Here is a 12492-nt window from a genome sequence, read left to right on the forward strand (position 1 = left end):
CTTCCTTCCCGCTGCTCTCAAGTAGTAAATTGTGCTGGAAAATTTACGTGGAGCGCGAGCGAGGAGCGGCTCGCAACGATTCGCTCGCACAAAAGATGTAATGATGATGGAGACGCATTAAGTCGACGCAGCCATCTGCCTTAGTGTGGAGCTGTCTGTCCGTGTGTGTGTGTGTGTGTGTGTGTGTGTGTGTGTGTGTGTGTGTGTGTGTGTGTGTGTGTGTGTGTGTGAGAGAGAGACAGTTCGGGTCTGTAATATCTTATAAAAACTACCTTTATGCATCATATTTGCTCAAAATAATTATTGCAGTTTTGCATCCAGTAGCTGCTGAGATTCATTGCCTGAATTACACTATTCAGTTTTCCCTGAACCTCACTGCTACGGATAATTCATCTACAACATCGTCTTATTGCACATAACCAGGTTTAATTTGATCCTCTGCAGGAGCATTTTGTCCAGTTCATGGCTTTCCCATGATGCTACACGTTTTATTGATCTCAATCTGGGACTGTTTGTGACACATTTGCTGATGTGATGAGTGAGTTGAGGTTGTTTACTTGTTGGATTTCACTTTATTCCTGACTGTGCCTGCAGGTGGTGCAGTAGTAAAGACCCCCCGCCTCTGCTCCATGGTTTAATCCTCAAAAAGCCTCTGCTGCGTCTCACCTGTGCAGCTTTTCTGTGCCTTCTTTTCAGACCACCTACAAATCTGTGTTTAAATGCGTTCATTTGACCCCGTTATTATCTGCAACCTGAAAGCTTGTTAGCAGGTTAAAGGATTAGTGGAAACATGGTTATCACCGCTGTGTTCCGGCAGGATAAACCTGATTTCTTTCATGATTTGTACGTATATGGACAAGGCTTGGCAAAGGCTTTGCTCACAGCCCAGCGTCCTCGTATTAATTAAACCCAACGTCTGACTGAACCTGAAACTGACACCAAAATAAATACATCCGAGGAAGTCGACTTTCACAGCCGAACAGGAGACTGTTTGTAAAATCCAGACATATTTGCACTGCAAAGAAAAGGTGCGTGCTCCCGCTCCTGACCCTGCTCGCTGGCCGAGTCGTAGAAATGAATCTGTGCAGCTTCTTATATCACCGTTACACTCAAAATATTCCAACTTTGCCTCTAATCTTGGTTGTCGGAAGGAGAGAAGTCTTCTTATTTATCAGCTGCGTGCAAACAGGGCCTGGTTTCAGATTTTTTTGGTGTTATTCCCGTCACCTTTCTGGTTCTGTTCTGCAGCTGGCGTGGCTAAAAATACAAGATGGAGGAGTGAATCTCCAACCGCTGGGGCTGCATTGATACACAGTAATGTGCAGTAACGCTTGACTGAGGGACGCAGGGAGATCAGCTCGCTGACGCTGCAGTTTAAACCCAGGTCATCTGCTCCAGAGGCTGGTTTCTGTTCTCACTGCACTTTGCAAGATTTATACTCCCCGCTCAGCATTCATATTCTTTTTTTTTAATCTCCCTTGTATCAGGAAAGTAGGCTTTTGGAGGAAGCAGCCGAACTGCTGATTGATTAGTTTCAATAGAGAGGGGTATTGATGGTTCTGTGAAAGCGCTCGGCGGCGCTGGGAGGCATCCTGGTCTCTTTCAGTCAGAAGAATAACAATAAAGCCTGTGAATTAGCCTCATTATTAGGATACAGAAGGAAGATGGTTTTCTAGCCCATCTCCTGGACTCTCACACACTCTCTAAGTAATTAAAAAGTGATAACTTCTAATCACAGTTTCATTCCTGTCAGCATTTCTGCGTCTCCAGCGCTCGGCGCTCTCATTATTTCACGGGGCCTCGTTTTGTTTCAGGGCGCAGATTAGAGAGACGCTTTGTGATGCGCATGTGACTTTTTCTTTTGTGGGTTTCGGCGGGAAGGTGATACGTGTGTGTTATGAGTTTGCCAAGGACAGGATGGAGGGGTCACTCTGCACATGGTTGACCCTCAGTTGCCAGCGAGCCTCGGCCGGTTCGCAGGAAACGGGGGTCGTCAGGCAGAAAGGACTTTGCGTTTCCTCCCTGTCTTCTTTTTATTTGTCGTCCGTCCCTCCCCACCCCTCTACCTGTTTTCTCTTCCTGTCAGTCTGTCTTAGTGCTGAACTTTTCTTTCTTTCATTGCCCCCCCTCCCCTCCAACACACAGAATTATCCCTCAATCAGTCATTTTCCTTTCCTTTCTCGCCGCTGTGAGGTAAAGGTGTAAAGCGGTGAAGAGGCAGACATTAAGGCGATTAATTGGCAGCTCCATCGTCGGCGCCAAGCGCGGCGAGATCTCATCTTAATTGAATGTCGCTCTCACCGCTAATCCCACCGCTTTGAAACCCCCCATTTAGAAATCCTCAGCGACAAAAGGCTCTGTGTGTAATCGCTGTGTATCACCCCCTCCTCGCCACCCACCCCGGGGTAAGAAAAGGCTCCTTTTTGTCTCCTCATTTGGGTGTTGAAGAGGGTGGTCTTGTTTAAAGAGCCATTGCTTAGGGCTAACGGCGGAGGGAGGAGGGGGCCGTAGAGCAGAGCCAAGGGGTCTCAGCCACCCTGGGGACGCAATCATCCCCTGAGGAAAGGGCATTAGAGGGGATATTGGAGTGTGTGAGCGTGCGGGCCTGCGTTGGGACCACCACTGAGCTTCAATTGGTTGTGTAAATAGATTTAAATCAGCAGCGAGATACAAGAGATGAACGCTCCGTTTGTCTAACTCAACATTTTCAACTTTCCAATATCTCGGTCCCTTTCCGGAGCCTTCAAAGCCCGCTGAGCTCTGATATTTGGCCGCCTTCACCTCGTGTGTTGTTGCAGCTCCATCACAGAGGTATTTAAAACCTCCCAGGTTGCCACCGAGCCCTCTCGAGTGTCTCTTGAGCGGGAAGCAGCGGATTGTCTTTGTAATTCCTGCGGTTTTGAGTAACAGCACTCTGAAATGCCTTGTTGATAAAAATAAGCCGCGACTGAGAGTTTTGTATTAAACTGAAATAGAAAAATAGGAACCGTGACTTTTGAAGGAGGCGTTCCGCTTGTTTTATCTCGTTATCGTCGTGTCGAGGAAGTGAATATGAGCCTGAGTGGTGACAGTAGAGCCAGGTATCACAGGTGTACTGTATAGGTGTTGTGTGCATGCTGGGAAGGATGCAAAAAGAAATAAGTTGGCAGTATTGGCAGTGTTGATGTGAGGAGAAAGTCCCTGATTGGACCTGAACCAGGGACTTTGTGGTTCGTGGTCCGTACCTCAACTCCAAGTCCCCCATAGGTGTTTTACATGTCCATTCATTTATAGTTTTTGTGTATATATATTATTATCATTTGAGACTTTCCTCACATGAAGCATGATCTTTGTATTTGTTTGGCCTGAACCAGTTTTTGTGAAGTTTTTCGTCGCTGTGGAAGATCAGACAAGGATCATTTGAGTCCCTCCTGTAAAGGCTGTGAGTGTTTTGTAAGATACTGACAGATTAAGTATCTAGTATCTGTCGGGCTCTAATTAATAGGCGCTCAGCTGTGATCCATTTTAAATTCAAAGTGAAAGCGGTGACTAAACGCCGTGTGCTGGATCAGGGCGGTACAGTTCCTCATTTTCTTTACCCTGACGCGCGCGACCTTCCAGGCTTAGCTCCTTTACCTTTACTGGGCTCACAGTTCGGAGCCTTAAGGCTTTAACAGGCTGTTGTTTTAATTAAGCACCTCGGCGAAGCGGCACGGAGCGGTGGGAGGGGGGACAGGATTTTGGGGGCTGGAGCGTCGCAGAGAGGTGGAGAGGGAGCTCCTGCGGTCATGAATTTTACAAAATTGTACTGGAGGACATGTTTGACTCCCACACCCTTCAACATTGTGCCGTGATGAGAGAGGAAGTGCGAACATGGATTCTTGATTCAGTGGCGGGCGAGGTGCCTGATGTAAGGCTCGGCAACCCCGGTATGGATACTCAGATCTTAAAAGCTGTGACAGCCGCTGCGGCTGCTGTAATGCACATGCATGTTCCAGAATTCACTTTGACGCCGTCTCACTTTGACTCGAGGTGGAGTTTGAGTGACTGTTGTCTTTATTATGTTCCTTGAACTGAGTGAACCTCCGAGCTGCTTTCAGTCTGTAAAAATGATCGGTGCACATGCTCTTACACCTTCCCTCCCTCCTCTGGAAGGAAAAAGAAGGATTGGGAGTGGAGTGGCGTTGAGGCGCCTCCCTTCCGCAGGCCCTCTTTTCCCTGGGTGACTGAACTTGGCACCCCCCCTCTCCATTTTGCCATCCTCTAATGACAGACATTATCCTTTTCTCTTCTGTTGCCTTTTGTCTCCCCCCTTTCTCTCTCCTCCATTTTATTTTCAGGGCAGCGCCGCCACCGCCACGGTCATTTTCATCACATTAAATAGCAGTGGGTGAGGCGTGGTGGGTGGGTGAAAGACCTGTAGAGAGTCGGGATGCAACGGGGGTCTGGGGAGAAAGGGGGAGAGGAGGTGGAGAGGGGAGAGATGTACAGTAAGATTGAGAGATTAGGATGAAATGTAAAGAGGGAGGAGTGTGAATGAGGGGAGCGGGTGTACCTCAGGGATGTGTTATTACTTTTAAATGCTCCGCTGCGCCTCCATCCTCTTCTTTCCTCCCCCTTCCTCCCCCACTGTGCTCCAGGAGGAGGTATGAAAAGGTTATTATGTTTCCTTTAGAAATGGCTCGCTCTCCGTCTGCGCCTTTCATCTCCAAATGGAATAACCTCTCTACAGTAGCTTTCTTCTTTTTCTCACTACACCTTCATCTCTCTTTCCAGTGCACAACACCTGCTCCTCTTTCCCTCTTTCTTACTGTATTTCTTTTTTTTCTTCTTCCCCGCAGCCTTCTTCCATCTGACTCTTTAATCAGTTTCTCTTCTCCTTCCTTTTCACTCCTTTTTTTTCTCCTGCTCTTCGGTGCTGAGTATAATCAGTGTGGTGTAGGAGCGAGCATTATCAGTCAGTGCATTAGACATGGTGCTCCCACCTCAATCGTCAGCCATCATACACAGCAGTTATTATGTAAAGCAGGTATTAGGTGTGTCTGTGAAGAGCCTTTTCCTGCCCAGCAAAGTAGCTTTTTACATAACATTTCAAGAAAAATCCAAACTTGGGTAAAACTCTTAAATACTTTATTTATTTATTTATTTATTCTTCCTTCATCCCTCGTGTCTTCTTTTCCTCGCCTTTCAGAAAGGAGAGGAGGCCGGCAGTCTGCTGTTGGAGGACGGCAGGGAGCAGCTGATGTATGAGATCCCCCTCAATGAATCGGGCTCGGCCGGCCTCGGGGTCAGCCTGAAGGGCAACAAGTCCAGAGAGACCGGGGAGGACCTGGGCATCTTCATTAAGTCCATCATCCACGGAGGGGCCGCGTACAAGGTAAAAGATCTTCATCTGTGGGCTGCACTGGGGGCCGCAGGGCCTTCAGCAGCCATCTTTTAGAGGCCTTTTTGTTTTTAAAAATAGAATATAAACACGTGAAAACAGTCTTGTATTTTAATATCAAAGTTTGCATATAATCCCAAAATGCATCACCACTGCCTGTGAGAGCTCCTTAAAAGTGCATCTAACATAAGGAACGAGAAGGGTTGCACGGACATTTCTGTTCTTTGTGTTGTGGAGGTTTTTCTTTTTGGATCTTTTATGTTTTCCTCTTTTATTTCCCCTCGTCGCATTTGTCCACACTCTCTTTCCTCGCTTCTTTTTCATGTCTCTCTCTGTTGTTTCCTCCCATCTCCTCTTCCTCTGCGCTTCTCACCTCCCCATCTCATTTCCCGTCCCGGCCCTCCCTTGACCTTTGACACCCGTTGACCCCCGAGTGGCCTCTTCACATCAGCGCTGCGGCCGTCTTATCTATATCGCTCAGTTGCTCACTTGAAGTTGAGAGTGCATGAGGAAATAAAAACATCCCGTTTCAGCACTTTGGAGATTCCTCCACTTGGCCTCGATATCTGGCCCCCGTCACATGTCGCAGCTCGTCGCTGCTCCCAGATCTGCGCCGAACGACGAGGAGGCGCAGAGACGAGTGTGGTGTTGTAGATAAACGGCTGGTTTGGGATCAGGGAGGCCAGACAGCAGCTCCCCGAAGTGCCTTCAGAAGTAGTTTTCTGACAGCTGCCGATGCGGATAGCGCTTCGACAGAATGGCCTAGTAAGATCTCCGGCTGGCTGCGAAACAGGTTTCTGGGGCAAGATACCACATAAGAGGAAGAAAGACACTGAGGAAGAGAGACGGACAGTAGCGGGGGGGGAGCCCATTGAAGGAAGACAGCGGGTGAGCGAGTGCAAGAAGGGAGGCAGTCTGAGGGAAGAAATGAGCAGTATCCAACAATAGAGAGATGGAAAGAGGCGGAATCAGAGGAGAAGAAGAAAATTGAAAAGTGGAGACACTCAGCAGGAACACAATGCAGTACATAAGAGCGCGTGTGTGTGTGTGTGTGTGTGTGTGCGCGCGCGCGTGCGCGTGCCCTCCTCAATGTAGATGCATGCTAATGAAAAGCAGCGAAGGGGCCTGATGAGACTTTGCGGTGCCAGGCCGGTACAGAGGAGGGAACCCAGGCGTCCCCCGAGTCTGGCGCACACACACACACGAACACACACAGACACATCGAACACACAAGCGCACAGCAGGCACAAAAGGGAGGAGATGAGGAAGAGTCATGGAGAGATCTAACCTATTTCCATTAAAGAGTTTTGGCTGCTGTCAGGGCCTGGGGCCTCAATTACATTAAAAAATGTTCTTTGACTTTATTCCTGATCCTGTCATACGATCGTTTCAAAGAGTAAGCTAAAGAAAACAAATTAAAATTACATGTCGCGTGCTGCTGCTGCTTACATGGAGGATGATGATATTAATAGAGAATATCACAGACGCCCACTGATTTTGGCATAAGCATCAATTTTTGATGACGTCTGCGCATTTGATGCTCGTGCGTGCGTGCGTGCACGTGCGTGGTGCCATCCAAGCCTGCATTTGAGGTCAGCCTGAGCGGTGCCTTGTTAATGAGTTGGGGTCAAAGGGCAGGGCTGGCCATAATGGACCGATCATGACTCCCCACACACACACACACACACACTCACACTCACAAAGAGAGTCTTCAGTGTGTGTGTCTCAAACTGTCTTCATCTTTATTGTTCCTTTTTTTTTGCCCTCTGCATCGCTCTCCTCATTTGATCCTCTCTCTCCCTCTCTTGCTCCATCATTTGCTCGCCCTCCCTCCCTTCTTCCCTCCAGGGCACTATTCTCTGTTGCCTCTCTATGAGAGGCTGCTATTTAAAACACTTAGAAGTGATTTAGTGCCCACGGAGGCTATTCCATTAGCTGCTCTATGTATTTATCATGGCTCTCCCACTCTCACTAGATTGCTAACTCTACAATTTTCTTGCCTTCCCCCTTCTTCCATTTTCTACTCTGCTCTCTCTCTCTCTCTCTGTCACACACACACACTTCACACCTCTCCCAATTTTTCTTCTTCTCTGTTCTTTTAAAACTTTCCTAGTGATAAGTCTTGTGTGGCTTCTCTTGTGTAAGCGCTCTGTACTCACATTTATTATTTTTTAGATATTAATGACATGAACAAACAGGAAGTTCTTCAAAACACCTGTTAGTGCAACTAGTTTATGTAAAATGAAAATGGGATGTGGCCTACTTTGAACATTAGTTTGCCACTTCTCCCAGTAGCTAATTCACCTCCTGATGGTTTGGTCGTCTTCTCCCAACAGGACGGTCGGCTGAGCGTTAATGACCAGCTGATCGCAGTAAACGGTGAGTCGCTGCTCGGACGCTCCAACCACGCCGCCATGGAGACGCTGAGGCGGTCCATGTCGTCGGAGGGAAACTCCAGGGGCACCATCCAGCTCGTGGTGTTTCGAGCAGCCAGACAGGTACGTTTGTGGAATATCATGGGGGTTGCATGAGTTTATTTTACGACGTGTTTCCTGTTTCGTTGGATGATTTCAAGTCGTTTACTTCAGTAAATTCCTTTTGAAGCTTTCGAGGATGTGGGGCGCACGTTTTTAGACCCCCAGAGTTTGGTTTGATGAATCTGGTCACATGAAACATTTAGGAATGCTTATGCATTATGAACCCCTCTGCGCCGCCTGATGTGTTCAAAGATGATTGATAAGTAGCCACCAGACAGCAAAATCAGTGACATATCACCCACATTAGATCATGTCTCTGCCCTGTTGGCGTCATGTGATGTGCTGATCTTCCTGCAGGTGGGCAGTGCACATCTCGCTACGAATGGGTCCGCCGCCTATCAACCCAACGCCCAAACTGCTTCCAGCAATCAGGTACGACTGGGTGACGCCTCCTGGCAGCAGCAGCAGCCGCCTCCGCCTCGCCGCTCCTCCTCCCTCCTCCCCGCTCTGAGGAGGCGAGCATCAGAGCCGCTGCCTCACAGCCACAGGCAGCGTTACACACAGAGGCCAGGGGAGACGCACACCAGATACACCTTTGGTTTTAACCAGAGGCAGAGGTGTAGCGCTTACACATTCGGCTTGGCACAAAGAGATGTTGAGTACAGCGATGATGGCGCACAGAGTGATGCGCGCAGGCCAGCTGCGAGGTACGAGTTTGGGCTCGTCTCTCACAGTCAGACACTGAGCAGCTTCAACAGACCCACAGAGGGAAATTTAAACTACGGTTATGGATACACACACGGTCACGCACGCAGCCGGACGCCTGCAGACATGCAGGGCCACGCCGCGCTCGATAACACGCGCGGTGACGTGTTCAGCGACGCTCAGGGCAACACGCTCGGCTGCGAGCCTGGGCACGCACGCGGCCGCACGCTCGCCGCCGTCCACAGACGAGACGGCTCTCAGAGTAACAGCTACACTGAAAACATCAGAGCGATGGCAGGGCAGATGTACGGAGACCCGCCCACACACAGCAGGATACCCTCCCGAGCAGCACAGAACAGAAACACACACAGATACGTGGACGCACACTCGCACAACTACGCGTACAACCGGGCTCTCACCAGGCAGCACCACCGCCTCGGGCTCTCTGGTGGACTCTGACGCAGAGTGCGTGTTGAGGCGGGCGGGCGGGCGGGCGGGGGTTGCACTGAATCACAAGGGGTGCTAGTGACATTTTGGCTGCAAATTAAGAGCGCAGTCATTGCAGGTGGTTCAAAGACGACATTTGCAATCAGAAAATTAAAACTGGGGATAAACCAAAGGACTTGATTTAGTACAAAAAGACATTTCTGCACTTAATTGCTTAGGATGCATCAATTTTAACTATTTAGATCTCTGAAGAGCTCAGTTTTCCCTCTTTGCACCAAATGCTTACCGTGTAAATACAGTAAGATTTTAGCGATCAGTGGTGTGGAAGCATATTAATCTGGCTGAAAGCTTCTCCCTTTGCCAACGCCGCTAACTGTCACAGCATTAACTTTTAGCTCTCTTTTTAAAATACTGCCCGTAAACTCAGCACCGCACTAAATTCTTCACGCCGTTCGGCCTCCTTTCTGTCACATTGGTTTTAGCTCACTAAAATTAGCTTTTTTCCTCACACCTCTGGGTTCTCTACACACTGTAACGGCTTAATCTGCTCTTCCCTGTTTTGTCTGTGTAAAGTTTATATTAACTTTCACTTTTTAATTTCGGTGCTTTGTTAAGGGAATGTGCTTTTCTGTCTCACCTGCCTGTTTCTCCTCTGTCGAATAAAGCCAGTCTGAAGCCTCCTGCATGCCTGTCTGTCTCTCACTTGGATTTTCAGCAGCTCTCCTTCGCTCTGCACCCTGTTTATTAAACATTTTTTTGGTCTCTATTCCCTCTGTTTTGGCCTCTTGTCTTTTCTGCCTTTTCTTTATCCTCTGTTGCTCACTCCAAGCAGAAACCAGACCAGGTTTCATGAAAGTGAAAAAGCTAAAAACTCCCTCCAGAAAACAATTAACACAATTCATTCTTTGAATCTAAACAAGCCGAAATTGTAAATTAATAGTCTCACCAAAAGTCTCACTTTCACATTTATGTGGGGCATAATGAACATATTTCAGGAACAGCTCATGAAATCTGAGTCAGTCTTCATGACTGCTCCGTGTGGCTGTGAACACACTCACTTTCAGATGTGATAAATTTGTTAAAAATCCGACTGCATGGAATGTGTTAACCTATTTTTACCTCTTTCTCTTTTGTCTGTTGAGGTGCTGTTCACAAAAACTGTTGGCATGAACTTTCAAAAAAAAAAAAAAGTCCTCACTTTGCAGTGTCTTTATTCCCTGGTGGTAAACGAACGTCTGAGCAACATTAGAATCAATCACACGAGAGGTCGTGTTCAACTAACGCTTGAAAAGCAGCACAGATTCCTGGATAGACGGACCAGTGAAGACATCAACCTTGACAGACGGTGAAAAATAGCAGTTGCTTTGTTAAGTGCGTCTATTCAGCTCTGTGTTGAACCATGACTGATGATTTCAAAAGCTCATAAAGATGTTTCACGGCAGTTAGAGCAGATGCTCAGTGTGTGCGCGCGTCACGACGGGAGGGTTGAGTCGCCATCAAACCCAGTTCAAAGTTCAGTTTATATCTGCGTAGTCCTTCTCCTGTCATCTCTAAATAGCCAGTCTGGTGACAGCGTGGTGCAGCGCGATAAAACAAACGCTCCCTGAAGCAAAAGCGTCTCCCTTCTCTCCCTGAGGGCCAGCTGACCTGACCTTAGATCTCAATCTCAGTGAAATTACCACATTTGCTTTGATAAACGTAATGATATCAATGCATTGCAGCATGTTGGTCCTCTCGTGTTGGCCAGCGTCTGAGGTTTGTGCTCATAAATTGCAGCCTGACCACTGACATTAGCATTGAGCTCAAAGTGTTGCTGCATCTAAGACTGTTAGTCTCGTTTCAGTATATTTGGTTATCAAAGCTGCTGTGCCGTGAGTGGTTGGTGCATTTGAATCAGGCCGCCATTGGCTAACGTTACTCTACGAACAGCTGGGCCCATATCAACCAATTCGTGAAAGATTGATTCCTTTATATGATTTCTTTTCACAGAGAAGAAGGCTTTTTATTCAAAATAAAATGTGATTAAAAAGTCACAGTTTATTTTCGCCAAACACTTAAAACTCCTTCACAGCCTTCGCTCGAGAATTAGATGACGACAGCTTGCCTCGCTTCGTCTTCCTGTTCTCGCTCTCGGTCACACTGGAGGATTTTTAACTGCCACGGTAACATCCCTAATAAAACGTAATTGGAGCACTAAATTGCAATTATCACTTATTTATCACAGTGAGTGAACTTTTATATTGCACCTTTCATTCAGGTTCGTGCCTAACAGATGACTGACAAGCTAATAAGACTGCAGTAGTCTAAGTTTAAATAGTGCTTGAAATAGATAAAAACATTAAACACAATCTTCTGTGTTTGTTCTCTCTCTCTTGTGCTGTTTTGCTCTCCGTCCCGAGCCGAGTGAGATGTGGGCGGGGTGGGTGACACAGTGGGGTGAGGCAGGGCTAAGCCTCTCTCTCACAGGCCCATTGTATGCGGCTGTAGGTTGGGGCTGGCTGGGGAGACGGATCCCCCCTGTTTACTTATTGTTGTGGGATTAAGATATCTGACTGCCATGCTGCTTCAAAAGCCTCAGGCGAGTCGTCACTTTGTGGAGGCTGATGGAGGGGTGGGTGGATGGAGGGAGGGATGGAGGGCTGTGATGTGATTTATGTGTCATTGGCACATGCAGGAGAGCTGTCAGAAGTTGTGTAGTGTATGCACGCCACGCACACATACGAGCTCAAAATGATTGACGGCTATGATGTAGCGACATATTAACATGTATGGTAGATACTAATGATACCCCAGGGACTCCACGACATGGTGAATACACCCCGTCCAACCCTTTGATATGATGAAGATACTGGAACACCTTTCATTAATGTACACTGTGTGTAAGGGTTGTTTTTTGTCATGCTTAAACAAGTGTGTATAGGTGTGTGCGTGCTTGTGTGTGACAGCTGTAGCTCCCATCTCTTTGACCAGAAAAGGCTCCTTTCATCCTCCACCACCAGCACTTCCCGTCCCCGTCTCCATCTGTGGGGCGGGGGGTCCTTTGTAGTGCTGGATGGCTGTTCGATAACATGCCTGTCAGTGCTCTCAGGATTATCTTAATTACCGCGTTTCCAATCGCGCACATGAAGAGGAGCGCCGTTTTTTTGAAGACGCGCAGTGTTGAAAACCGGTTTCCAAAAGCGCTGCCAAAGGCCCATCAGCATATATATTTATTTCTGCTTTTCTTGTAATCATTCGTGTAATCCACAGTCCGCAATAAGATGTTTTTCTCTTTCAGATTTCACATCATAAAAATGTCAACTCCCTCTATGTCAAATATGAAAGGGGAAAGAATTTCTCCTCTCACCAGTCCTAACAATAATAATAATAACAATAATAATAATAATATTCAGGTGTAGAGCGGCTGAACGTAGAGCGGCTGAACTTCCCGTCAGAGCGCTCCCAGTCTAAACGTCTAGCTGCGATAAAGCAGAGGGAACTTTTTTGTCTGAATTGATGACA

General features: G+C 47.6%; 1 protein-coding gene across 1 annotated transcript in view; it reads left to right on the forward strand.

The window, feature by feature from the left end:
• Positions 1-12492, forward strand: part of pard3ba (par-3 family cell polarity regulator beta a) — a 125900-nt gene that overhangs the window by 45673 nt on the left and 67735 nt on the right. Inside the window, exons 11-13 of the mRNA XM_070957669.1 lie at positions 5171-5356; positions 7699-7860; positions 8197-8271. Coding sequence (XP_070813770.1) covers positions 5171-5356; positions 7699-7860; positions 8197-8271 — 423 coding nt within the window. The remainder of the gene's footprint in view (positions 1-5170; positions 5357-7698; positions 7861-8196; positions 8272-12492) is intronic.

The sequence above is a fragment of the Chaetodon trifascialis genome, chromosome 24 (genome assembly GCF_039877785.1).
Source record: "Chaetodon trifascialis isolate fChaTrf1 chromosome 24, fChaTrf1.hap1, whole genome shotgun sequence".
NCBI lineage: Eukaryota > Metazoa > Chordata > Actinopteri > Chaetodontiformes > Chaetodontidae > Chaetodon > Chaetodon trifascialis.